Consider the following 26,936-nt stretch of genomic DNA (forward strand, 5'->3'; position numbering starts at 1 on the left):
AAACAGTGTCTCAAATGGATCCCATATGGTCAAATAGGTCTGTTCAGCACCATTTGGTTCAGTTGTGTGGCAAAGCCAACACTTCCAATTCATTGTTCTATGGGCATTTGTCAGCAGATTTGTACCTATGACACTGGCTGACCTGTTACATGTGCGCTTGGCAGCTGAAGGCATCTGTGTTGGTCCCATGTTCATATGTGCCCGTATTGCTGAGAAAAATGATGTTTTAATATATGCAAATGAGCCTCTAGGAGCAACGGGGGGCGTTTCCGCCTAGCGGCTCTGCTCTCTCTGCACCTTAATTGACAGGATCAGGCATGATGATGTTTTCACTGTCTGGCTCTATCAAAGTGCAGAGACTGCGGCAGTTGCAGAGAGAGCAGAGCCTCTCGGTGTAAAGACAACGCCCCCGTTGCTCCTAGAGGCTCATTTGCATATAATAAAACATCATATTTCTCAGCAATGCGGGCACATATGGACATGGGACCAACACAAAGGCCTTCTGCTGCCAAGCGCACATGTAACAGGTCAGCCAGTGTCATAGGTACAAATCTTCTGAGAGATGTCCTTTAACAATGCAGAACAATGAAAATTATGAATAATAGTGTGAACTTATATACCTAATACAGCTGGGAGATGGAAAACCTCACCTGAATATACAGTATTGCCTTTTTAGCACTGGAATTTTCTATAATAGAACAAATCCTAGACCTACAGTACAACTAATCTCTACAACTTCTCCACTTTATAAGCTAGGCTGTGTGCAGACTGCGTCTAATTTGGCATATACGCCAGGGGCGTCGCTAGGTTAAAACATTCGGGGCCTGGGCCCCGGATGTTTTGTCCCATGCCCCGAATGTCCTGCCTACCTGCTAGATGCAACTGTATTGCCGTACACAGAACGGCAAATACAATTGAATCTTATACTGGGAACAGGCGAAGGACCTTTGGTGACATCACAGGTCATGTGATCAGCAAAACAGGCTGTGATAGGATGACCTGGATGATGTCACCATCCAGGTCATCCTATCACAGCCTGTTTTGCTGATCACATGGCCTGTGATGTCACCAAAGGTCTTTCGCCTCTTCCCAGTTCAGGATTGGACCGGAGTCAAGAGGAGAAGGAGCCTAATAGTGATGTCTGTACAGGCGAGGTAAGTGAAGGGAGAGGTAGAAAAAAACTGGGAGTTGTAGTTATTTAACTGGGATGTATTTTAGGGCTGAAGGGAGGGATGTTATTGACATGGAACTGTGTGCTTGAGGTGGCTGGGGGAGGGAGGGATGTTATTTACATGGGACTGTATGTTGAAAGTGGATGGTGGGGGGGGAATGATGTTTATGTACATGGGACTTAATGTTTAGGGTCCGTTCACACTTGCGTTTGGTGATCCGCTTGTGAGATCCGTTTCAGGTCTCTCACAAGCAGCCCCAAATGCATCAGTTTAACCCCAATGCATTCTGAATGGATGCGGATCCATTCAGAATGCATTCGTTCGGCTCCGTGCGGTCCCCCGTTCCATTTTGGAGGCGGACCTCAAAATGCTGCAAGCAGCGTTTTTTGTGTCCGCATGGCCTTGCGGAGCCAAACGCATCCGTCCTGACAATGTAAGTCAATGGGGACGGATCCCTTTGCATTGACACAAAATGGTGCAATTGTAAACGGATCCGTCCCCCATTGACTTTCAATGTAAGTCAGGACGGATCCGTATTGGGACTTAGAAATTAAAATCTAATACAAACAAATTGGTCCTGAACGGATGCATTCGTTTGTATTATATCGGTGCGGATCCGTCCTGTACAAGTACATGAACGCAAGTGTGAAAGTAGCCTTAGGGGGTGATGTTTACATGGGATTGTGCGTTGGAGGCGGCTGGGGAGGAGGTGATGTTATATACATGGGACTGTATGGTGGAGGGAGGATTATAACTGCAGGGGGCACTGCAAATCCAGGGGACATTATAGGCGTTCTTATTACTACTGGGGGCTCTATAGGAGGGTCTTGTAGATCTGCCTTATTTCTACTAAGCGCACTATGGGGGCCTTATTACTACTGTGGGGTCTGTAGGGAGCTTTATTGCCACTGGGGGAACAATAGGGGGCCTTATTTCTACTAGGGACTCTGTGAGGGTATTATTAATATGGGAGGGCATTGTTGAGGAGCATTATCACGGTTGGGGCAGTGTTACTAATAAGGGCATTCTAGAAGGGAATTACTATTGGTGGGACTATGAGGAGCACTATTACTATGGGGGGCAGTAATGTTTCTTTAGGATAGTATTTGGGGGTATGAGGGGGGGGGGGGGTTGAGGTTTTGGCATAGAAAGCAGCAGGATAACACTGTGGGGACTCCAGTTGGGGGATAATGATAGAAAGTGAGGAAGCTAAGATGTCTGTGTGTCACACTCTGCAGAGACGAGGCGGCTGAGAGAAGTTGTCCAGACCGAGAAGACGATGACAGAGAGGAGACGTCACCTGGAGGCCCTGGATGTGACAGGTAAGTGCCGCTGTATAGCAAGTACAGCATAGTGCGGGGGGGGGGGGGGGGGCATATTTATTGGGGCTTGTGCCCCGGATCTTTTGAGACCCTAGCAACGCCCCTGATATACGCTATGCCAAATGTAAGTGACATGTATCCATAGGTCCCTGATCACCTGATGTATCCTTTTGGCCTCCATCTGGCCATTATGTCCCATGCCTTTTTGTTCCACTGTATAGGCAACAGCTGCAGACTGCACTTTCCTATCCAGAGGAACCCAAAAGAAAAGGTACAGTGCGGTGTATATATATAGATACATACAAACACATACACTGTAAATGCCATACCCTTCCATCGGAGGTGTATTTTGAGAAATCTTTTGTTCTCTATCAAGACATTAGAAATAATCCTAAACGTGTAATAACTTGAATCTAGCAGAAAGAAAGGTAGCGGCTATCAAAATAATGAAGAGCGTGCCACAAGCTCCAGGCACACACCTAAAAAAGATGGGGCACTAACTATTTTCTGGAAATCCCCTTCAAATGTCCTCCATTATGTAATGACAGTCACCTAGAGCATAAACCCACCACACAACGGCTTATATCTCCTTCTGCTGCACCAAACTTCAAGTGGAAAATATCAATGAATATATCGTCATATAAAAGATCACTTAATACTTTTACTCAGATTCCTCCCCTCTTGCTGCCGCCTCCTTACAGTGGCCCCAGGCATACCTTCAAACATGCTATAGGAAAGAGAAGATGGCTGTCTGGATCTTCTGTCAGATCGTCTTACCTTTAATTGCAGTCTATCAACAAGACCTGTGTTATACATAAGAACTGCCCTGGAGCGGACACCTTCACGGCAGCGAGCTCCTAATGGAGAAGAAGTGTTAGCAGAACCTCTGCTATATGGTAAAATTACTGCGAGCACAGAATGGCCAACAGCATCAAAGTCATCCTGATATAGGCTATATATTAACTGATGGCATTTTATAGGAAGAGTCATCATATTACTATGCACCTGGACACACCTGCTTTAGTAATCTACAAGGGGGACCTACAACTGACTAAGGCTCCATTCACATGTCCGCAAATAACTGTTGCGGACCCATTCATTCTCTATGGGGACGGAATGGATGCGGACAGCACACAGTGTGCTATCCGCATTTGCGGAGCGCGGCCCCGATCTTCCGGTCCACAGCTCTGCAAAAGATAGAACATGTCCTATTCTTGTCCGCAGCTGCGGACAAGAATAGGCATTTCTATAGGGGGTGCCGGCCGGGTGTGTTGCGGATCCGCAATTTGCGGGTCCACAACACACCACGGACGTGTGATTGGACCCTAAGAGATAAGTGAAGGTTACCCAGTCCTATTCACATACTGTAGATATAGCTGCATACAGAAGAGAACAGGTGCCATAGAAAACAAATGGACTTTCTGCTGGTGCCGGCTAATGGTTTTCATTCCTACTTTCAAGGACAGGAGAGCTTTACTGGAACTTGTCCCCCTTTATTCCAATCCCATCATACTTTTTTTTTTTTTTTTGCCTCAAAGCTTCCCAGTCTTGACTTTGAGAGGACTGACTATATGCTTTATGGACATCCTAGAGGAAGGCTCCACTGATGGACCCCTCTCTATAACTTTGTTAGGCTTCGTTCACATCTCCGTCAAGAAGATCTAGCATTGCCGGATTCTCTGCTCCACTGCCTTATCCCCATTAACCATAATGAGGTCCGGCGGTGATCCAGACACTTGTTAGCCTAAATGCCAGAGAAGAAAAAGTTGCATGCAACAGTTTTTTGTCCAGCCGACATCTGGCATTTGTGCCAGATCAGGCAACTGGATCTCCTTGACGGAGATGTGAACAAGGCCTTAAAGCTATATTACACTGGCCGATATTTCGGATATTTTGCATGAACACTTGTTCGCGATCATCTTGCAGTGTAATAATTCTGCCGATTGCCCAATGAACAAGCAAGCAGCGGCAGATCATGCTGACTAATAGAGATCTGCCACCGGCAAACCACTGTACAGTATGGGGACGAGCAATGGCACAGTGATCGATCCTCCCCATGCTGTGGAGGGGATCGCTGCATGTAATAGCAGTGGTCCCCTTCGCTAGCTAGCAAGTGATTGCCAGGAGGGAATGCTTCTTTCAGAAACCTCAACCACACACTGCAGTAAAAATCCACAGTGTAAACCGACTTGAGATGTGGGTTTTTAATCTGCTGCATGTCGGTTTACCCTGTGGGTTTTACCCACCTCTGCAATGCAAAGGTTGAAAATCAGCAGCGGGCACAAAGTGATCCTGGCAGCAACGCCACCAGCAAAACCTGCCCAATTTCAGAGTTTTCCGCGATGGCTGCTTTCGGACAGATCTGCTAAATAGATATAGATGTTTCATTCTGGAAATCAGTAGCAGCCCAAGATGACACACTTCACAAGATGATCTTCTCACATGTCATCAGAAGGTCATTTTGACTGGACTCTTCCATTTATGTCCTATAACTGTGCAGAAGAAAAGGCTGCAGAATCCCCTTTTACAAAAATACTGCGTTTATCCATCTCATCGCTTCCTCCTTCCCTGAAGGAACTCCAAGGACAAACATCAAACAGAAAATAATCAGATTTTACCACTATGCCTGACGATAGCGGCTGCTCCTAATGTATTTTCATCCCTCAGCATACAACCTCCAGCAGTGCGATCGTTGCTCACAGTACTTTTCCATTCTTCGCCAGACAAGGTGTTCATGGGATTAACCAGACAAGATTATTACTCTAATAATACATCCTGTCCTCTCAGATATCATTAGTGAGCTCAGATGTGCGTTGGAAACGTCCCGTGCCCTACACCCCCCCACTTCCGAAAGACTGTGCTTCCAGGGTAATTTAAGAAGATATTTCTTCTAGTTAATGTAAGGTATACCATGAAAGCTGCAATCAGACCTCAATGTGATCTCTTTGTTCCCCAGGAAAAGTGCAGGATAGTCAATGGACTGGAAAGGAGAAACACATCATCGATAAATCTTACAGGAGAGTGCCAGCTTAATTTGCAGGTACCATCAAACTCCGACTAGTCTGACTAAGGAGCCATTATATTCATTACAACACTGAGTCACTGAGCTGAATTGGCAGCTCTCCGCCGGCCTCACGTTGCGGCAGAAGGTAGATTAAAATTCACAATAAATAAAGGTGGTTTCTGTAAAGGAACATCTAAGGCAAATGTCATTGGAACAAGCTGTCTGATCATAAACAAGGGACATTTAAAGGTAAAGCAGAGAAAATCTCAACTAAGCAATTCCCACGAAACCTAACCTGCTTGCTTTATTCTGTCATCTGCACCATTTCTTATTTCTTTGACAGATCATGCTAGTAATAGCGGCCTATCGAGAGCTGTGTGCGCCACTGTCCACAACTGGATAATCCCCATGGTTATTCTTGCGCAATACTAAAAAGAAATGTGTCAAATGGCCTCTTGTTTAAATCAGGTTTTTACGTTTAACATATTTTTTAAAGAATTTTGGATGATATTTTAAATTTTCCATGTCAATATCTATATTTAAATGAAACCCATAAAATCCTGCAGTTTTCACACTGGCCTCTAAGCCTAATAATTGGCGCCACTTCTTGGTCTGTACAGATCACTTTACTGCAGTTACCTGCTTATCTGTCATTCTGATCCTGCCTGTAATGATACCACCTTTGTGTATAGATAAGACAGGATCCACCATTCACAATTGGTAATTGTCAAAGTTTATCTATTCTTTTCTTGTACAATGACATCAGTACAGGTCACAGAGTGTGCCCAGAAAACTCTCCCATAGACGTTTTCCCATGAGGTACCCTCCAGATCAGTATCTATGGCCCATGGAGCTGCCGTAAAGCAATTTTCTTAATGCTCTCTAAATGCTGTTTAAACAGCTCAGGCAAGATGGCTGCCCCCATAATCATGTTCAGGAAATAGAATTAAAAAAATCTGTTATTAGAAAATAAAAACATTAGAAAAAAAGGATATGCGTTGCTAACTGGCAGATAAAAAAATTGGTGACACATTTCCTTTAAGGCCCCTTTACACTTGCATGTTCAGGCAGATTATCGCTAAGCAGCATTTGCACGAATGCTCATTAACAATTATCTGCTGGTGTAACGGTGCCGCTGATTATCCGATGAACAAGCAAAATGTTCGGCGAATAAAAAGATCATTGGTGCAGTCACCTGAATAGTAATTTGCGAGTAATGGCATTAGTGATCGCTCCTCCTCATACTATCTCTATATACAAACTTACACAGGTAAGGAATACTATCAATCAGTGATAACACCTCCCTGTGTACAGCTATCAGTGACTGACAGATATGTCTGTATATACACTTACAAAGAGAATACTATCAATCACTGATCACACCTCTCTGTGTACAACTATCAGTGACTGACAGCTACCTCTGTATACACACTTACACAGAGAATGCTACCAATCACTGATAACACCTCCCCGTGTACAGCTATGTCTATATACACACTTACACAGGCAAGGAATACTATTAATCACTGATAACACCTCCCTGTGTACAACTATCAGTGACTGACAGCTACCTCTGTATACACACTTACACAGAGAATGCTACCAATAACTGATAATACTTCCCCGTGTACAGCTAAAGTCAGAAAAATCAAATAAATAAATGTATAAATTACAAGAATTACTGATTCTTTTCCCACTGAGCATGGTGGCTCAGTGGTTAGCGTTTGTGCTTTGCAGTACTGGAGTCCCAGGTTCTAACACAAACAGAGACCACATCTGCCTGGAGTTTGTATATTCTCCCCGTGTTTGGTGGGTTTCCTCCCGCGCTTAAAAGACATACTGATAGTGATCTGTTCTGCTCCATCTGCTCTACATATTGATGCTCGCAGATTGCATTTTCCGGGGACAGGTTCTAATTAAGCGGTCCCATTATCTGAACGGGACCCCTTCAGCTCTCCTGACATGTCTTTGCCGATCTTGCTATTCCTCCTGGAAATGGATGTGAATGTGGCATGTCCTTACACAGTCTGACTGTTCAGTCAGGTCTGACAATGTCAGAGTGTGTATGGACAGCCTCTACTGATAAGGAGAAAGTTTACACTCAGCTACCTATTTATTCATAGATTTCCAGAATGAATAAAAGAGGAGCAGCACAGTACAAAATTCTGAGAAAGGGTGCCATTAGATGGGGAACATAAGTATCTATTTAAGATCCGGAGAGCGGATCTCTTTGATTAGAGAAGCGCGCTTTTTCTAGCAGCGTAACAGTAATAGTGATGATGACAAGTAAAAACATCCAATTACCGTAATCCCCTCCTGATACTCAGTCAGACGCATGCTTTATAAAAATTAATCTGAAAAACACACTTTTCTGACCACAGGGGCTTGAGAACAGAAGTGTTTATCGTCAGAGATCTAGGATTGGAACAGACATGTCATATTCACAATCTCCATTACTGTATTTAGCGAGAGAGAATGCCAAGCTGAACCAACGGATGCCTGCCGAAGGGCTGCACATGAGCCGGATTTCATTATGTCTTTAAGCTGAAAAACGAGATTTTTGAAATTTTTGTTATCGCACTTTACTAACCTGATACAAGAAATAACTACTGCCTGCAAGACAACCAGATCAGCAAATCTATAGGAGTTCACAGGATGCAATCCTGGTAAGCAACCAAAGGTGTCTATGACTGTAGAAGAAGGTATACATGACAGAGAGCTAGAGATATGATGTGGCAGGGCCTGGGTACCACTTATTTCTGCATCTCATATAGCGAACCACTAGGCAAGTATAATTAACTGTACAGTAATCAATGAACTGGAGGCTGGAGACAGTATAATATTCCCCCCTCCCCCTTGAAAATTAATGGGTTAGGTGACCCCCATGCAGCAACGAATAACAAGCCTATTTCTCAAAATGATGAAGGCTTGGACAACAGTGACAGTCACCAGGAGATGGGTCATGGGTCTCCTCCTGGGACAACCATGGCAACATTACTGAAGTGAAGGCGACAATTCAGAGACAAGGGCTCCCTGACATCATGGCTGTCTGACGATCTCTCCAAGTCTTTTAAGGACAGAGCTGCCAAGCTGATAATTTATGCACTATTACAAACTGAGATTAAAGGCGATATACACCTTCGGGAGCAATGTTTTTTTTTACAATTGCATTTTACTCTATTTGGGCTTAAAGGATATGGACACCTTTGTAAAAAGAAAAAAAAATTACACTAATTTATTTTGTTTAATTTATTAATTTATTTCTCCAATTGGTTCTATTTATCCATCTTTTTTCATTTTTGTTCTACAGCCTGCTGTACTTCCTATGCACAGCAGGCTGTTCTCAGTGAGTTTACAGAGAATCCGTCATCTGATGGATTTTGTGCAACTCCTCATGTGTGCACACAGGAGCGCGCACTGTCTCCCTCTCCCGCCCAGTGCACGGCAGCGTCGGGTGGGCCCAGTGCACGGCAGCGTCGGGTGGGCCCAGTGCACGGCAGCGTCGGGTGGGCGCATTTGTATAGAGCCGGTGGGACACTAATCTTCGCTCCAATGGAAAAAAAAAAAGTGCAATTAACTTTATAAAACTTGACAATGGCTAAGTAGGAAGAAACAAAAGAGAAGGAATCCTTTCAGGATGTGAGAATTCTCAGTAAATCCTCCAGTAACGCGCCGCCGTCTCCTGACTGCACTGCCAGCCCCCCGATGCTTTGCTGCCTGCAATACACTTTAATGATAAATCACATTAACTTTCTATGACCCCCACTGCCTGTAGGAAAACACAGCAGAGGCTCAGGCAGTCTGCTGCACTCAAGAGGGATTTCATTTCCCTCAGCGCTGTGATAGATCTGAAACGGACAAGACAAGTCTGACAGCTAGATAAAAGGAAATATCAAGTAGGCCTTCTCTCATGTGGGACTCCATTTTTAAGGCAGATGATGAAATTAGCGATGCCCGGAATTTATTAACCCTTTCCAGCCTGGCCACGTAGCATAATACAAAAACAAATTGTATGCTTTATATGACCTCCTCACCTCCGCCCAAACCCACGCGTGATGCTACCTTCTAAGAGAAACAAAGCGCGTACTTGTATTTAGATTAAAGGAAAACTCCACCAACCGAATGTAAGTTCATAAGAACTAGTGGGCAGATGGAAGGGAGTACCGTAGATATGAAGTCGGCCATGTTGGACTTTTACCAATCGATAGTTTCATCCTTAATGAGCGGAGTCGGAGGTGTCTGACAACTATTTACTCCGACCCTCCCCCTCAAAAAAATACTTGATGAACATACATGATATTGGGGGACCATGTGTTCATATGTACTGTAGATACAAAAATAGTTGCACATCTGTTATTCTGAAACAGAAAGTTTTAGTAAATCCCAATCTACAAAGTAGAACTCATTAGAGGGTCAATCTTGGGATCCGTTGGAGTAACAGCCGAAAAGGGCTCTTACAGATTCATGGGTACACTACGGGTGCAGTGGTGTCCTCCAATAGACTGAGGCCAGGGATTGTGCCATGCACAGGAGGAAACGTCCCTCGCATTGACACTACGTGAGTGATCAGCGATGTGTAATTATAATTCAATAGTTCTCAGCAATCTTCTACCTACCTGCACAGTGCAGTCTCCGGCCTTCTACAATGTGACTCCACAGCCCATCATCTCGGCGCGGGGGCATTTCTACATCACTACACATCTCTGCCTGTCATTTCCAGTAGGAAGGATCGCTCTTTCATGCAGTTCAGCATGATAACGCTGCAGCATGTTATGTGTCATATCAATGAAGTGGAAGGCAAGCAGATCAGAAGAGAAAGAGAATGCGGGGGGATAAGGTGCTTCCACGTGACAGAAGACACATGTGTGCAGGCTTCGTCATATCAGATGTAACAACTTAAATCCCCCCTCCCCCCGATATAAGAAATATCAAAAACCCAAGAGAAAGTGAAGATGGATGGTAAAGATCTACCCATCAATCACTGGCATTGAGCAGAAATACCTTTTGTTTGTGCCGCTGATGGTACTGGTCAGGCTCCTGTTGGCGGTGGTTTTCCTATGTGTCAATTTGCTCTCAGTGATGGCCTCCTCGTCGTGTTTCGGGGTGCTGCCACCTTTGCTGTTGAGATCCCTCAGAACATCGTAGTTAATTTTACTGGAGATTTTCTTCTGCTCCAGCATCTTCTCAATGGCTTCTCCAGCTGTGCTGGCTTGAATGGGGGCTCGGCGTTTGGAAGACCTTTTTGGCTACAAAAAAAATAAAAAATCAATGATATCTATATATCCAATATCTTTAATGATGCATATATTACAGGGCTGATTATGTCTATGGGAGATGCATGAATAGCATATGATCGCGTTTGTTGCCTTTTCTTAGAGTCCTTCGCTGTTCGCTACTCTTAGCATCCTAGACCATAGGGTATAAGTGTCATATCTGCCCCCACTATGGGTTATAAGTATGATATCTGCACCCACTATAGGGTTTAAGTGTGATATCTGCTGCCACTATGGGGTGAAAATGTGATATCTGTCCCCACTATAGGGCACAAGTGTAATATCTGCCCCCACTATGGGGTACAAGTGTGATATCTGCCCCCCACTATGGGGTACAAGTGTGATATCTGCCCCCACTATGGGGTACAAGTGTGATATCTGCCCCCACTATAGTGTGAAAGTGTGATATCTGCCCCTATGGAGGTGGATCGCCCCCACAGCCACTGGCACTCCGACCGTACTCTATAGACAGCTGTGCTGCCCACACCTTTCTACCTTTATATGCCCCTAATATAGTGTATAAGTGCAATATCTGCCCCCACTATAGGATACAAGTGCGATATCTGACCCCCTACTATAGGTTACAAGTGCGATATCTGCCCCGACTTTAGGGTACAAGTGTGATATCTGCACCCACTATAGTGTGCAAGTGCAATATCTGCCACCACTATAGGGTACAAGTGTGATATCTGCCGCCACTACGGGGTGCAAATGTGATATCTGTCCCCACTATAGGGCAGAGACAGGGGAAGAAAAAAAGAGGGTTAGTCACTGGACCTTCAGGAGTGGTGGTCCAGGGGTAACTTCACAGGGCGCCAGAGGTAGGGCAGACTGGGTGTAGTAAGATTGTGTCTTGTCTATTTGGAAATGAAAATAATAAAATTATATATCTTAGGAATATATATGTTGGTCAAATGATAATGGTAAAACAGAGAGGGGCCGGCTGCCAATGGTCTCAAACCACCCTGATCACTCAAGGTGGGTGATTGGAAAGAAAACAGTGGGGTTGCGCGAAAGCGCAAAAAAGGACCACAAAGGGGGCGCCAGTATCCCTAATGTCTAGGGTTATGATGGTGTAAAGCACAAAGGTAGAGGCTTATCTTTTTTACCTTTTTTTTGGGTTATGTGTGTACACTCACTCCCCCACCCTGGCTTTGAAATAAAAGACTGAAAGAAAGAACAAGGACTCCAGAGTGATCACTGTTCGTTTCTGAGATTCTACTGGCGATCCAGGCGCAGGAGGTGTGATGTGGGTGTCTTGAGCTTTATCCCACATTACCCTCCTGGGTGAAGTGAGTCACTAAAATTCATGATTTTTTAAAATTCTGATTTTTTGCTTTTAAAACCCATTATTGGATCTTATACCTTGATTGAATATATTTTATCGCTATTATCTTATTCTTAACTACTAATAACCAATTATATACCGATCAACTACAATATCCGGTGAGTGTACACACATAACCCAAAAAAAAGGTAAAAAAGATAAGCCTCTACCTTTGTGCTTTACACCATCATAACCCTAGACATTAGGGATACTGGCGCCCCCTTTGTGGTCCTTTTGTGCGCTTTCGCGCAACCCCACTGTTTTCTTCCCACTATAGGGGACAAGTGTGATATCTGCCCCCACTATAGGGGACAAGTGTGATATCTGCCCTCACTATGGGGAACAAGTGTGATATCTGCCCTCACTATGGGGAACAAGTGTGATATCTGCCCTCACTATGGAGTACAAGTGTGATATCTGCCCCCACTTGGGGTACAAGTGTGATATCTGCCCCCACTATAGTGTACAAGTGTGATATCTGCCCCTAATATAGTGTATAAGTGCAATATCTGCCCCCCACTATAGGATACAAGTGTGATATCTGCCGCCACTATGGGGTACAAGTGTGATATCTGTCGCCACTATGGGGTATAAGTGTGATATCTTTCCCCACTACGTCATATTCATAATACCTTATTATTTATATTCCTTTCTGGAAGCACGTCACTGACCTCATGTGATCAAATCCAGCCAAATGGAAGGTCACAGCCTGAGTCTCAGGATCACAATGAGCTCCTTACGAAACATCTCACAAATCCTGATCAATATTCACACACACAGTACAACAATAATATAATAAGTCTGGCTAAGTGGCTTGAGTTAGCCCACGTTCACACTTTCCATCTGTCGGGGATTCTGGCATTTCTGACCGCAAGAACCAGACAGTCTGCAGCACTACTCCTGCTATCAAAAGTAAAGGGATCTTCAATGGGATCCATGCTAAATGCATCTGGCATAAGGGTGTCCATACACACTGAATATACATGCAGATTACTGCTAATAGCCAGGCTGTACGTGTACTTGCCATTTGAAGTATAGGTGCAGCCCAGCAATTAGCAGTGCCATCAGGGGCAAACTGGCCATAGACCCTACAGGGAAACTTCTCAGTGGACCGATGCCCATGGGGCGGCCCGAGCCGTATTCACAGCTGCCGGCCGGGGAAGTAATGATCGGACACTTCCCTCCTGATTTTGACTGTATTGCCTATCCTGAGGCAACTGGAAAAGGATAGAGTGAGGCAGCTGGTGCTGGCCACCACTGGGGGGCATATTCTGGGGCATTATGTTGTGATGCACTGTGGCATTTGGTTCTGCTGGGGTAGTATTTTGTACCGCAATATGGTATTGCTGGCCCCGCCTGCTTGTGTTTACCGCATCTTATAACATGGGACCACTTTATATTCCTAGTGCGCCCCTAGGTGCCATAACTGTCATGGATAAGTACAAAGGCACGAATGTGAACAGACCCTAGATGACCACCATATATTAGATGCAGGATCTTGTACTTCTAGGATGACACATGACAGGTGCCAGTGCTTCGTTATTTGTACCATTATACAGTGATAACGGGTCAAATCGGATTCCCCGGCACCAGATACTAATAAAGAGCCCTGGACCACAGCTGCTTCAGCGCTTGGCATGAGCCTGGACCAGCAGATCAATCACATTTGCCCTGTGACTGCAGTAATTTATGCTACAGATGGCTTTGACATATTAGCCAATTTAACATGTTCTGCATATGGCAGCCCTGATAAATTGTGATAAATCCACGGCAGACGGCCAAGCAATATGAGAGAGGGCGCAGGGCCGGAAAAATAGGACTGTAAAGTACTGCGAGTGTCTGTGGGGTATATGTGAAAATGATGGGAGCGACTGGCAATGGACCTAAGAAACGTTTACAAACTTCTCTTACATTATAAATGTGGGAAAAAAACAACCACTTTCTGAGGCAACTCACCCCCTGCCCCATGCCACAGTTGGGCCTTCAGACAACCAGTGCTGCCATTTACACACATCCACTAAAACTAGAACTTTCTAGAAACACCTATGTTCTCTGGGAGAAAGTGAGAAAGTTCTGATCTGGTACAGAAAGGTGGAAGAAAGCAGTAATTTGTGTTTCGGTATGCCTCAGGCAGCACTGTATAGAGCAAAGCGGGGGGCGGCGATCTGAAAGAGTACAGTGAGAGCGCATTACTCTATGCGCTGGTGAAAGACCTGCCTCACCCTGGAGGTGCCACGTACACTGGCACTGCTGAGGACTGGAGCAGCACGTCCTGGCGGATAGCTGCCGCCCTGCACTATGTGCCCAATTCTTTTGTCTGGTTCACAGCGAGCACAGTACTGCTACGCACTCGCTGCGTCAGTCACTTCCTCAAGCTCAGGACGTTCTGCACAGTGCACTGCTCTATTGGAGAGAGGAGCAGCACTACTGAGCTCCGCTGCCTCTCACCCTGTTGCCTGTGCCCACTTGATCCTGTCATGATGAAATATTAGGTGGATGGGCTAGACTAGACCCCGGATGATGGGCTGGGAAGAAAAGTTAGATTTGCATGGGGGGGGGGGGGGGGAGGTTGTTCAGTTGGCACCATTTCAATTTCCACCCCAGGCAGCAGAAAGGTTCAACCCCCACTAATTAGATGCGGAGTACGGGTCATTAGTATTAAACACTCGGACCACCCCTTTAAGACTGCTTCTTAAGACATGGAACGCCAATAGATCAACATGTTGCAAAGAGAATATCACCTTCCATAGGACAGAAGCAATGTATTGACTTGACACTGGTTCTTTGCTGACATTATGTTTCAATTGGATTCCAAGAGAAATGTCACATTTTATAACCATCACAAACACCTTCGGAGCAGCTGAAAATGTCACGAACAAACCCCCGGGATCAGATAGATTAAAAATGTCACTGGGTGAAAAGATGAGGCGACATACAACATACAGCAGTGCTGCATGCAATATTTTACTGTAATGTAAATGAATTGGTGAGCCATGTCACTGTTTCCTAATATCTGCGGATTTGCTGTGCCTCGTACGAAGGTGGAATGCCCCATAAATAATCATGGTAATTACCAGGAAACGGAAAAACATTCTATTCAGCTTGTTATCTGTTTCTGGGAAAGCTTGGCGACAACCAATATGGCTGAAATGACAGCTCTGACACCCAGACCACTGAATGTCAAAGCCTACTTAGAAATTGGGAACATTAAACTTTTTTTTATTTTTTTAGACTGTATACTGAATGTAGTGTTGTCGTATGCAGATGCAGCAGAGCAGACTTTGTCCATTAGCAGCCCATGACACATTGTGATATATAGCCGAGATGAGTTAGTCATGCGGCTCGCTGTGATATCTTGTACCTGGCAGTGCATCACAAGGAGGCTCAGCAAACGCACTAGTTCCAGGTTTAGTTATGGCTGCATTAACTGGTGATCTCAAGTGTCTAGACACCCGGCTTATCTGGCAGAGAAGGGAATAATAAGCACTTCTCCGGACGCCCATCTTGCAGCTTTGGACTTACAATTACAAATGTTATTTATCCTCCGCACTGGTTTACTAGAATTATTTCAGCCCAGAAAAATTAATCTGAGGCCAAGGCCGTTAGCATCCAGAATGAAGTGCTTTAACTGAGCTGTACAGGAAAGAGCGCAGACGAAGAATACAGGCCAGATCCGAACAAATATACCAATGGCTGGAGGAAGAAAATAAATGCTCTCCGTGCTGTTTACAGCAGCTTACTGCAGTGTATTGGGTAAATGTAGCTCGTCCATGTGAAAAATCATAGCACGTCTACTCAGTACAGACTGTGGGGTCGGTAAATTCTGCCTCTGATGTGTGATTAGTGGCAAATCTGGCTGCATATATATAATATATCTACATATTTTACATCCCTTAAAGTTCCCACCCAACTCTCCCAGACTCCTGAATGGCAAATGTGCCTGGCATACACTAGTAAAAGCCTGTATTACACCTCAAGATTCTGGAGCCACATCCCTCTGCCTTGCCTCACAGATGCCACAATCAGCATTAAATGCGGCATCTGAGGGGTTAAATGACGGGATTGCTGTGCAATCACCATCCCCCATCATTGCGGCCCGCTCCATACAAATGTGGGTGCATAATGCCATACAAGTACGTGATTATGCGTTAAGGGGTTAAAGGGCATCTATCAGCAGTTTTGCACCTATGACAGTGGCTGACCTGTTACATGTGCGCTTGGCAGCTGAAGGCATCTGTGTTGGTCCCATGTTCATATGTGTCCGCATTGCTGAGAAAAATTATGTTTTGGTATATGCAAATGAGCCTCTAGGAGCAACGGGGGCGTTACCATTACACCTAGAGGCTCTGCTCTCTCTGCAACAATCGCATCCCCTGAACTTTGATTTACAGCAACAGGCAGTGTAAATGTGATCACACCTGTCCTTGTCAATCAATGGCAGAGGGCGCATCAGTTGCAGAGAGAGTAGAGCCTCTAAGTGTAACGGTAACGCCCCCGTTGCTCCTAAAGGCTCATTTGCATATAATAAAACATCATTTTTCTCAGCAATGCGGGCACATATGAACATGGGACCAACACAGATGTCTTCAGCTGCCAAGCGCACATGTAACAGGTCAGCCAGTGTCATAGGTACAAATCTGCTGACAGATGGCCCTTAAGCAAAATGGGGCGGGGGTACAAGTACCACTGCTTTTCAAATTTTTTAGAAAGGCTATTTAGCAAAGCCAAAAGATGCAAGTCCTGCATGCCAAGGAGTTTGGGGTCTTCCTCTGGACGAGAATTTGGATGAGAAACAATTTCCTGAATGACACAATCCATAAGCTTTGGTAGGAAATCATATCAATGCCCTTAGACATTCAGGATATATATCAGTCATCTGCTTAGAGGGACGGTCCACTTTCACAAGCAACAGTACATTTAAAATGAAAAATGAAGCAAGTTTGTGAGTCTTGAAGGAACAGTGCAGGAAACTCCGATACACCGTGTTATACCTAGTGCCCAGTCGGAAGGGGCAGTGAGTGTCTCATCTTTTGTGTTCTTTGGCTCTCTGACTACATCTTCTCCTAGGCATAACAGTGTAAGACATAGAACAAAAGGAGATTTTTAATGTGACCACTGCAGCCATTCACTGTCCTCAGCAGTAGTAGGACTAGACCAGTGCCGCAGAGAATAGTGCTGGAGAAAGGGGTTATTATTACATTTTTATTTTTAGGCTATTGGTAGGCTTGTCCGACATTTTTTTATCATCTCAGACAACCCCTTTAAGACTATATGCAAAGTTGATTAATTATTTGAAAATATATACAAATAATTTCAGCTCACCCATTAAAGGGAACCTGTCACCTCCCAAAACCACCCCAAGCCGCCAGCAGCGTGTTTCTGATGATGCCTTTCTTCCTGAAGGCAGGTGCAGCAAAAGTACTGAAATCGTTATTTTATCCCCTGCCCGGCGCGCTTCTCCACACATGCTTGAAGCCAATGGGGCAGCGGCCTCCTTGCTACAAGTCACGGTAACCGCGCCCCCTTCCCTGCCCCTTCGCTGTGACTGACAGTCGGGTGTTAGGCTGGCTTTGCCGAACTCTCTGCATAAGCGCTGTCAGTCACAGCGAAGGGGGCGTGGTTACCCTTTAAGGGTCCATTCAAACGTCCGTAGAATGGGCCCGGATCCGTTCCGCAATTAAGCGGAACGGGTGCGGACCTATTCATTTTCAATGGGGACGGAAAAGATGCAAACAGCACACAATGTGCTGTCCGCATCCGCATTTCCGGTCAGTTGCTCCGGAAAAAAATAGAACATGTCCTATTCTTGTCCACAGCTGCTGACAAGAATAGGGATGATCTATTAAGTGCTGACGATGGGCGGCAGTCAGTGTTTTGCGGTCCGCAAAACACTACGGACGTCTGAATGGACCCTTACATGCTAAGGCATTGCACGGAAACCCCGGACCACTGAGCAATCCAGCCAAAGTGCAAAACGCTAAAAAAAATTCCAGCAATCAAGCCACTGTTAAAATCCCAGCTCCTATAGCTACGCCCCTGATCACAGGATTATCAGGACTCCTTTACAGTTATGGAGAAAGCAAAATCCTAAACTATAAATTATTTACAGTCGTAGTAATCGAGAGTAATGGAGAGTCGGATCCATTGAGCAATATATTATATGGTCTGGAAAAAAAAAGCTATAAAAAATAAGAAGTTGTGTCATGTCCAAGGGTCTGAAGTCCTGCGACCTCACATCCCTTCACTAGTTTCCATCATTGCTTCTGTTCCCTTCTATGAATCATGACCTCGTCTCTTTGAAGTCTCTATGTCCTTTAGGTCAGTCATTCCAATCCATGATCTTCAAAGCCAAGTGGAGAAACTAAGCCGTTTAAAAAAAAAAGGGAAGTTCTGGGGGGCTTATGGCTTTGAAGCGGATGAATTTGATACGGCAGCACGACACATTTGTTGAAAACGTAGACTGAAGTCCAGAAGCCACGGGGAAAGTGCCCGTTACGTCATCACACCAGCGATGTGGAGGGGACCACCATTCTGGTAATACTATACAAAAATATCTCCATAGACATCTATGGGCCGCATGTGTGTGTGTCTCTCTGACCTCCTCTATTATCCCTTCTCCACAGACTTCTATGGACAGCATGTTCATGTGTGTGACTCTCTGCACTTCCTCCACCTCCCCTCTCCATAGACTTCTATGGGCAGCATGTTCATGTGTGTCTCTGTGTGCTTCCTCCCTCCTCCTTCTCTCCATAGACTTCTATGGGCAGCATGTTTGTGTGCATCTCTCTACACTTCCTCCATCATCCCCTCTCCAAAGATGTCTATGGGCCGCATGTGTGTGTGTCTCTCTCTGCACCTCCTTTATTATCCCTTCTCCACAGACTTTTATAGGCAGCATGTTCTTGTGTGTCTCTTTGTGCTTCCTCCCTCCTCCTCTCACCATAGACTTCTATGGGCAGCATGTTTGTGTGCATCTTTCTACACTTCATCATTCCCTCTCCATAGATGTCTATGGGCTGTGTGTGTGTGTGTGTGTGTGTGTGTGTGTGTGTGTGTGTGTGTGTGTGTGCGCGCGCGCGCATCTCTCTGCACTTCCTCAATCATCCCTTCTCCACAGACTTCTATGGACAGCATTTTCGTGTGCATCTCTCTGCACTTCCTCCACCTCCCCTCTCCATAGACTTCTATGGGTGGCATGTTCATGTGCGTCTCTCTGCGCTTCCTCCATTATCCCCTCTCCATAGATTTCTATGGGCAGCATGTCTGTGTGTGTCCCTCTGCTCTACCTCCCTCTTCCCTCTCCATAGACTCTCACAGGTAGCATGTAATTTGATCCTTCAGTGAGCTGAGAGTCTTGGCTTTCAAGACAGATACAGCACAGAACATTTGTTTGCGAGGGGCGAGGAAGAAAGCTGTGTTCTCTGATAAGATATTACCTATTTTATATTAACCTGTACTATTCATTTATGCACAGTTTGTACAGTGACCTTTGTGCAATGATAGGCTCATAGATGTTCTGAATGAGCCTCTCCAACATGTGGAGTGAGTATGTACATGTGTGCCATGTCTTAGTCTGGGCTTTGTATTATTTGGCTTAAAATACAATTATATAATTATATCCTCCACAGTCTAGATCAATACCAGTAAGCAAAGAGCAGCTCGTAGACTGAGAGGGGAAGAGCAAGTCAATCCTACACCATCCTGTGTTCTTATAATCACTGGCGCGTACCTTCTGTTCCTTATAAATACCCAGCTCCTTTTCTTTTGCAATTCTCTCTTCCTTTTCTGAAAGTCGTAGAAGCAAGATGTTAACAAAACATGAATGATGTTCTCGGCATCCTGTCACTTTCACTGACACATCGAGATGTCAAAGTGCGAATGGGAAATCGCGGAGCTTACCCTTTTGTTCCCGCAGGTAGTCAGCGTTTTCTCTCATCCACAGCTCTTTCTTTATTTCCGCTTCTTTCTCATTCAGAATATACTGAGGGGAGAAGAGGGGAAAAGCCAGGGTGAGCCCAAAACTGTGGAGTGGCCATCAGAACATGCCAAGTCAATGGGTAATACATATTAGATCAGCCTTAGGGTGGAAGAATTTAGTATCCTGGTCAATCAGCTTGGTAGGAATTAGGTCATGATACCTAAAATTTTCGATTACCATAAAAAAGTATTGCGATACACAATACCATTAGATACAACACTAAAACAACAAAAAAGCCTGCGAGCATTCCGCATTTTATGGAATGTCCGGACCCATAATCGATCCTATCATATTTTCGGGGGGACAAGGTGACAAAAAAAAGGCAAATCGCAATTTTTTTTTTCTTTTACGGCGTTCACCGCATAGGAGATCTATTTTTATAGTTTAATAGTTTGGACTTTGCGGATGTGGCGATATATAATATGTTTATTTATTGTTTATATATTTTAGATGTAAAATTGGGAAAGGGGGTGATTTAAACTTAAATATTTCTGTGTTCTGTGTTTTTTTTTTAAACCTGCCGCCACCAATATTTTTAATACTGGGGTGGGGGGGGGACTATGCCACCAATGAAGATAACTAACCTTTTAATACAAATACAGGTGGAAGGTGCTGGCGGCAGAATCACATACTCAGCACCCGACCTGCATGATAAGGAGCTGCAGTTAACCCCTCAGGTGCGGCACCCGCAACCTCACATACCAGCACCTGACCTGCATGATAAGGAGCTGCAGTTAACCCCTCAGGTGCGGCACCCGCAACCTGGATTTGTATTAAACGTTAGATCATTGGTGACTCAGTGGCCACAGCCCCTCCCCTCCTATTTGTGGCAGAGGCACAGTGGGGAGGGAGGGCAGGGCAAGTGTTACTCCATTTGCCCTACTAGAGCACAATTATTTAGGAAAGACCTGGGAGCTCAGACTGTGTAGGGACATACCCTATTAACAAGGAATATGGTCATGTCTAGTTGTCAATTTATACATACATTTCCAGGAGACATAACAGAAAATTGTTAATTTATGGGGAATACAAGTATTTACCAATACACACATCAAGAGAGCAGAGAGGACCTCTAGACTGCTAGGGAACCTCTGCTTAAAGGGCTTTTCTGTGAGAAGAATATTGATGACCTAACCTTGGGATAGGTCATCAATATCAGATCGATGGGGGTCCGACTTCTGGGACCTGTTTGAAGAGGCTGCAGCACTGTAGCGAGTGTCGCAGACATTGATGTACATTGGTCACGCAGCCTATCTGCACCTCAGTTCTATTCATTCAATGGGTCGGGGCTGCAATACCAAGCACAGCCCCTATAGAATGTATGGCGCTGTGCAAGCTTTCAAACAGCTTATCAACAGGGGTGAAGGGAGTCAGACCCCCACTAATCAGTAGAGAGGCCATCAATGTACTCCTGGAAAACCTGTTGAAGCCCACAGTGCCTATTTACTTCAAGCAATGGTCATGCCCATTGCAGCTTTTGGCAATGATGAACTCCAAGAACCTGCCTTGAAAGCATGGAGGTCCATTCATTCAAATGGTCACCACTGCCATGATTGGGTTTCCCTGCAGAACATCTATTGGAAAAATGAGCCTCCATTTAGTGATTCCCTCCCCCCTTTCCAATGCAAACAGTTGAGGCTCCGGAGGCAGTAGGCCCACATGCAATTATTTACTGGTTTGGAAATCTTCATGGTGATACATGCGTATCCATCCTGCTGTACAGCATACAACTTGCTTGCCCATAGACATATTGAAGTCCTGGAGTAGTACATGCCCATATTGTACTTCCACAATGTCACTGGTTCACCTGGATGAGGCATGGTTTGGTATCAGGACCCTTATATATACGTATCAGACTGGTGGGCAATGTGCATGCTGTCAGCTGATATTACTGTCTGGAGCCATCTCCTTATTTACTGCTCACTAATAATGTAATATTCATTCCATAGATCACTCGGAGAGCTCTCAGCAGTGCAGTTGCTAATAAGTCCATTAATTTCTCAACGCAACAAACTGAGCAATAATAGACACCGGAAAACAGACTAGATTAAACACATTTATATCGCCTGACATAAAAGGAGAAAATCGGGTCTCACCCTGTCTATTTCATTGTCGTCAATCCCATTAAGGTCCAGCTCTCCATCTTCCACACTGTCACCTGCTGAAATGTAAGCAGTACTTCAGTGAAATGCTATTTCTGTTATTTGAAAGCATCGACTTTAGTAACAGAGAAAAAAATATGAAAGAAATGCTGCTACATTATAATGATATATTACTCTGCATATTAATTCTGAACCTCGGGGGAGGGACCTCCAGGAACCACTAAGGATAGAAGGTTAAAACCTCTCCAAGGCTAACTTCACACTTGTGGCACAGTTATCTGGCAGGCTGTTCCGGCAGAGGACAGTCTCCCGGTGTTCTGAGGATCCGGCTTATCCGGATAGTGCCACTGTATCAATGGATGCATCCATTTTATTTCCGGCTATCAGTTTTTTTCTTCAGTTTTGCGTCTGTTAAAAAATTTATTCAATTGGCTTTTGTTTACAACCCCTGCAGTAGTCTACACCCCATAGCTCTCCAAAGTATAAATAATGACCCCCACAGTGCCCAATAGTCCTTGGTTGTGCTCCCAGTATAGATAGGCCCCTCATTAGTGCCCCCTGTAAACATAAAATAAAAATACCTAACCAGAGGCACACCAGCAACATTTGCTCTGAACTAGAGGGAGCAGGACCTGATGCTCCCAGCATGATCATGTGATGTCATGATGCTGGGAGCGTCAGGTTCTGCTGCCTCCAGTGCAGAGCAAGTGTTCCCAGCTTGACTGTGGTGAGGAGAGCAGTTTTTTTCCTATAGTATACCCCCTGTTTAGTACCATTAGACGGGTGCATTAAAAACTGGCCCATTGATTTCAATGGCTCCATTTGGCTGTCAAAATGGCCCAAAAATAGGACATGTCCTATTTTTTTTTTTTACTTCTGCTTTTCACTGGCCATTAAAAAAATGGCCCCATAGATTGCAACAGTTCTGAAAACAGCCATGTGATGGCTCTTAAAAAAAAAAAAATCTGCACCCCACGGCTGTTTGTAACGGTTGTGTAAATGTTCCCTAAGTGTCACGGTCCCGCCTGTGACTAGGACTAGAAGATCGAGGAGACTGGCTGCACGTGATTGACAGTCTCTTTGGTTTCACCTTTCTGTGTTGTTCTCCTCTATTTAGTCTTGCCTCACCCATCATGCTATGCGGTTGATAGCTCCTTGTTTGTAGAAGTCCTGGTGTTGGTTCTCTCTGACTTCTGCTCATACTGACAGCAGTCAGGGCTCGGCGTAGAGACTCACTAGGTGTGACCATTTCCCTTTTCCTAGGTTCCAGGCCTAATACATTTTCCCTTCCTTTCTGTGTTCAGTGTGGAGTGTATTTACCACACTGCGCCGTGACACTAAGTCTATGGGATCCGTTGTTGCGGTTTTATCAGTAAGGCCTCTTTCACACAGGCGAGATTTCCACGCGGGTGCAATGCAATGCACCCGCACTGAATCCGGACCCATTCATTTCTAAAGGGCTGTGCACATGAGCGGTGATTTTCACTTGTGCGTTGCGTGAAAATCGGAGCATGCTCTATATTGTGCGTTTTTCACTCAACGCAGGCCCCATAGCAGTGAATGGGGCTGCGTGAAAATCGCAAGCATCCGCAAGCAAGTGCGGATGCTGTGCGATTTTCACGCATGGTTGCTAGGAGAAAATCGGGATGGGGACCCGATCATTATTATGATTATAAGGGAAATACAGAATGCATAGTAGAATAGGGCTGGAGGGGTTAAAAAAAATAATTTAACTCTCCTCATCCACTTGTTCGCGCAGCCCGGCTTCTCTTCTGTCTTCTTCTTTGCTGTCCAGGAGGAAAAGGACCCGTGGTGACAGTCATTGCGCTCATCACATGGTCACTATGGTGATGGATCATGTGATGGACCATGTAATGAGCGCAGTGACGTCACCACAGGTCCTTTTCCTCAAAGAAGTCTGGGTACCAAACATTTCTCACGCGTGCGCATGAAGCATTAAAACGCTTTGCACTCGCGGAGAAAAAAAACATGCATGTTCCCGCGACGCACCCGCATCTTTTCCCGCAACGCCCGCGTGAACCCAGCCTAATATTACAAATCTGGAAGGGTGTTGTCGCCTATAAATAGGACCTACAATGCCAATATGAACAGCGCTTTACTCATCTGATTACAGGCTGCTGTTAAATTCCCCTTTATATTTCCACCGCCCCATTTGTATATACGGGGAGGAAGAAATCAAACATAGTTTAAAAGAGACTGGAAATATAAATCAGATTTTAGACAAGTTGTATAATTTACATAATTTTTCTGTATTTGCAGAAGGCAAATCTTCTACAGCAAAATGAAATCTCTCTGCTTTCTATACCATGGCTCCTGCAGAACCACTGGATGCAACCTTCCAAAACACGGTAATTAAGAGTGGATCATGAAGCTTTCGGTCTGGCCAGCTATTACTAGAAGTACTTCCGACTAATTAATTTGTTGCTACTTCCAGCTTTCTGGCCGGAGAATAGAGAGCACATGAATTATTTACAGACCTCAGACATTTCCAGCAATGGCAGAAATAACAGATGTTCTTTGTGATGAGGACGATGAGATCACAACGCATGAGATGATATCACTTGTGTCTCACCACAGACTATTCTCATGAGGAAAAACATAATATTAATTTATTGCTACTTAAAAAATTTATCAGATCCTTCTATGTCCACGAAAATAACTTGGCGCTTACAGCCATTAAAAAGGTTGTCCGGCTGCAATGTTATTCTTTTAAAGGGTCAGAATGACATTGAAAAACCTAAACCATGATATTCACCGATCCTTTGCCTCTCCTGTTGTGAAGCTTGTCAGGTCCCCACAGGTCCTTCTCAACACAGAGGAAGAGACCACTCGGCCAATCACTGGCTGCAGTGGTGGCCCTGCCTCAGCCAGTGATTGTCTGACAGGTAATTTCCTGTGTGTCGAGAGGGAACAGGAAGTAGAAACCCAGAAAGCTATCAGAATAGTGGTGGAAAGGGTATGACTTTTTTGTGTTTTTTAAGCGGACCCTTTTAAAAATATTTTTACTAGCATGACCACCCCTTTGATTGACAGGGCTAAGCAGTGCAGAGGGTGCAGCAGTTGCAGAGAGCTGAGCCTCTAGGTGTAACTGGTAACGCCCCCGTTGCTCCTAGAGGCTCATTTGCATATATTAAAACCTAATTTTTCCCAGCAATGCGGGAACATATGAACATGGGCCCAACACAGATGCCTTCAGGTGCTGAGCGCACATATAAGGCTTCAATCACATCACTGTTCAGTCGCTTAGGAGCAGGAGAGCAGAAAGGACGGAGAAGGCACCTAACTGAGCCGAACGGAGCCTAAGGACCCCATAGACTATAATGGGGTCCGTTATGTTTCCGCTCAGAAGATGATTTTGGAGCAGAGACAAAAGTTGTGCATGAAGGACTTTTGTCTCCGTTTCATCTTTTGAGTGGACACATAACAGACCCTATTATAGTCTATGGGGTCCTAAGGGCTCTGTTCGGCTCAGTTATGTGACTTCTCCGTCCTTTCCGTTCTCCTGCTCCTAAACAGAGCAGTGAACGAAGCCTAACAGGTTGGCCAATTTCATAGGTACAAATCTGCAGACAGATGCCCTTTAAGGATGTGACAATGTGAAATGCTGGAGAATTTTTCATACGTTTTATCTCATACACGACATTCACCAACCGGAAATGACAACATTATCCCATTCCTTTGTTATGCCTCTTGGTATAAATACTGGGTGTTACCATTCCCCCTCAATGGGGCATGTCCCTACACCCAACACAATGCAGAGTTCAAAGAAAAGACGTGCTCCTGAATATAAGTCATTAAAAACAGACATGTCAGGAGAGTGGACAAGTTCTCTTTAATTTAAGATTCTACCTTCACTTGCCCTTTAGATAACTTGGTGATAAGCAAACACTATTTTTTAACAGTGCATGCAGATAGAAATACGCAGCGGCTCCTCGGGGACCTGGCATAAAGAAAATGTTTATTTGTGGAAAGCTTTATGGCACAGTAGATCACTGAGATATAGGATACGTGTCCACGGCAAGCTATTTCAGAAGCACTGGCAGAATCCAAGCTTTATGGATGTGCCACTGAGTAATAGAAAGACGCGCTCTTTACAGCCCCCCATAAAATGCAAATGGACCGGAGTTATTGGCAAGTTCCTTAGTGAACTACAACTAACTTCTTTTTTACCTATAGTCCCCTCCGGTATTGGACACCAAATATATCATAAAAAGTGAAGATTAAAAGGTACCTGGACTCTAGGGAACTGCATTACAATCGCTGCAACCTCTTGGAGGAGCTATACAGTTTGTCTGCTACAATCTTCTAATAGTGTAAGGGTATATAATATAGTATGTCACTAACACACACACACATATATATATATATATATATGGCACAGGGGAAATAAAGCGGGCCACTGTTTCATTTTATCCTGGAGTGCTGCCTCTTCTTTGAGATATATAAATAAATATATATATATATATATATATATATATATATATATATATATACACACACACACACATACATACATACATACATATACACACACACTGCAACTGCATTCCCCAATATACTTGCAATTGGGTATTAAATGAAGTAATACAGGAGGGTCCCCCATTCAGGACCCTGATCAGTAAGCCAGGAGGGCCCAACATGTCAATTTCCCCTGTGGTGGCGCTGCAGGAGTCTGAACACTTGGGGGACGATTTATAAAGACAAGCACTTTCTGCACAGGTCTTGATATCCCCCTGC

General features: G+C 44.7%; 1 protein-coding gene across 1 annotated transcript in view; it reads right to left on the reverse strand.

The window, feature by feature from the left end:
• Positions 1-26,936, reverse strand: part of BRF1 (BRF1 RNA polymerase III transcription initiation factor subunit) — a 266,657-nt gene that overhangs the window by 38,402 nt on the left and 201,319 nt on the right. Inside the window, exons 12-15 of the mRNA XM_044271525.1 lie at positions 22,173-22,237; positions 19,998-20,079; positions 19,828-19,883; positions 10,500-10,744 (exon numbers count right to left, since the gene is read on the reverse strand). Coding sequence (XP_044127460.1) covers positions 10,500-10,744; positions 19,828-19,883; positions 19,998-20,079; positions 22,173-22,237 — 448 coding nt within the window. The remainder of the gene's footprint in view (positions 1-10,499; positions 10,745-19,827; positions 19,884-19,997; positions 20,080-22,172; positions 22,238-26,936) is intronic.

This window comes from Bufo gargarizans, chromosome 11 (genome assembly GCF_014858855.1).
Source record: "Bufo gargarizans isolate SCDJY-AF-19 chromosome 11, ASM1485885v1, whole genome shotgun sequence".
NCBI classification, from domain to species: Eukaryota; Metazoa; Chordata; class Amphibia; order Anura; family Bufonidae; genus Bufo; species Bufo gargarizans.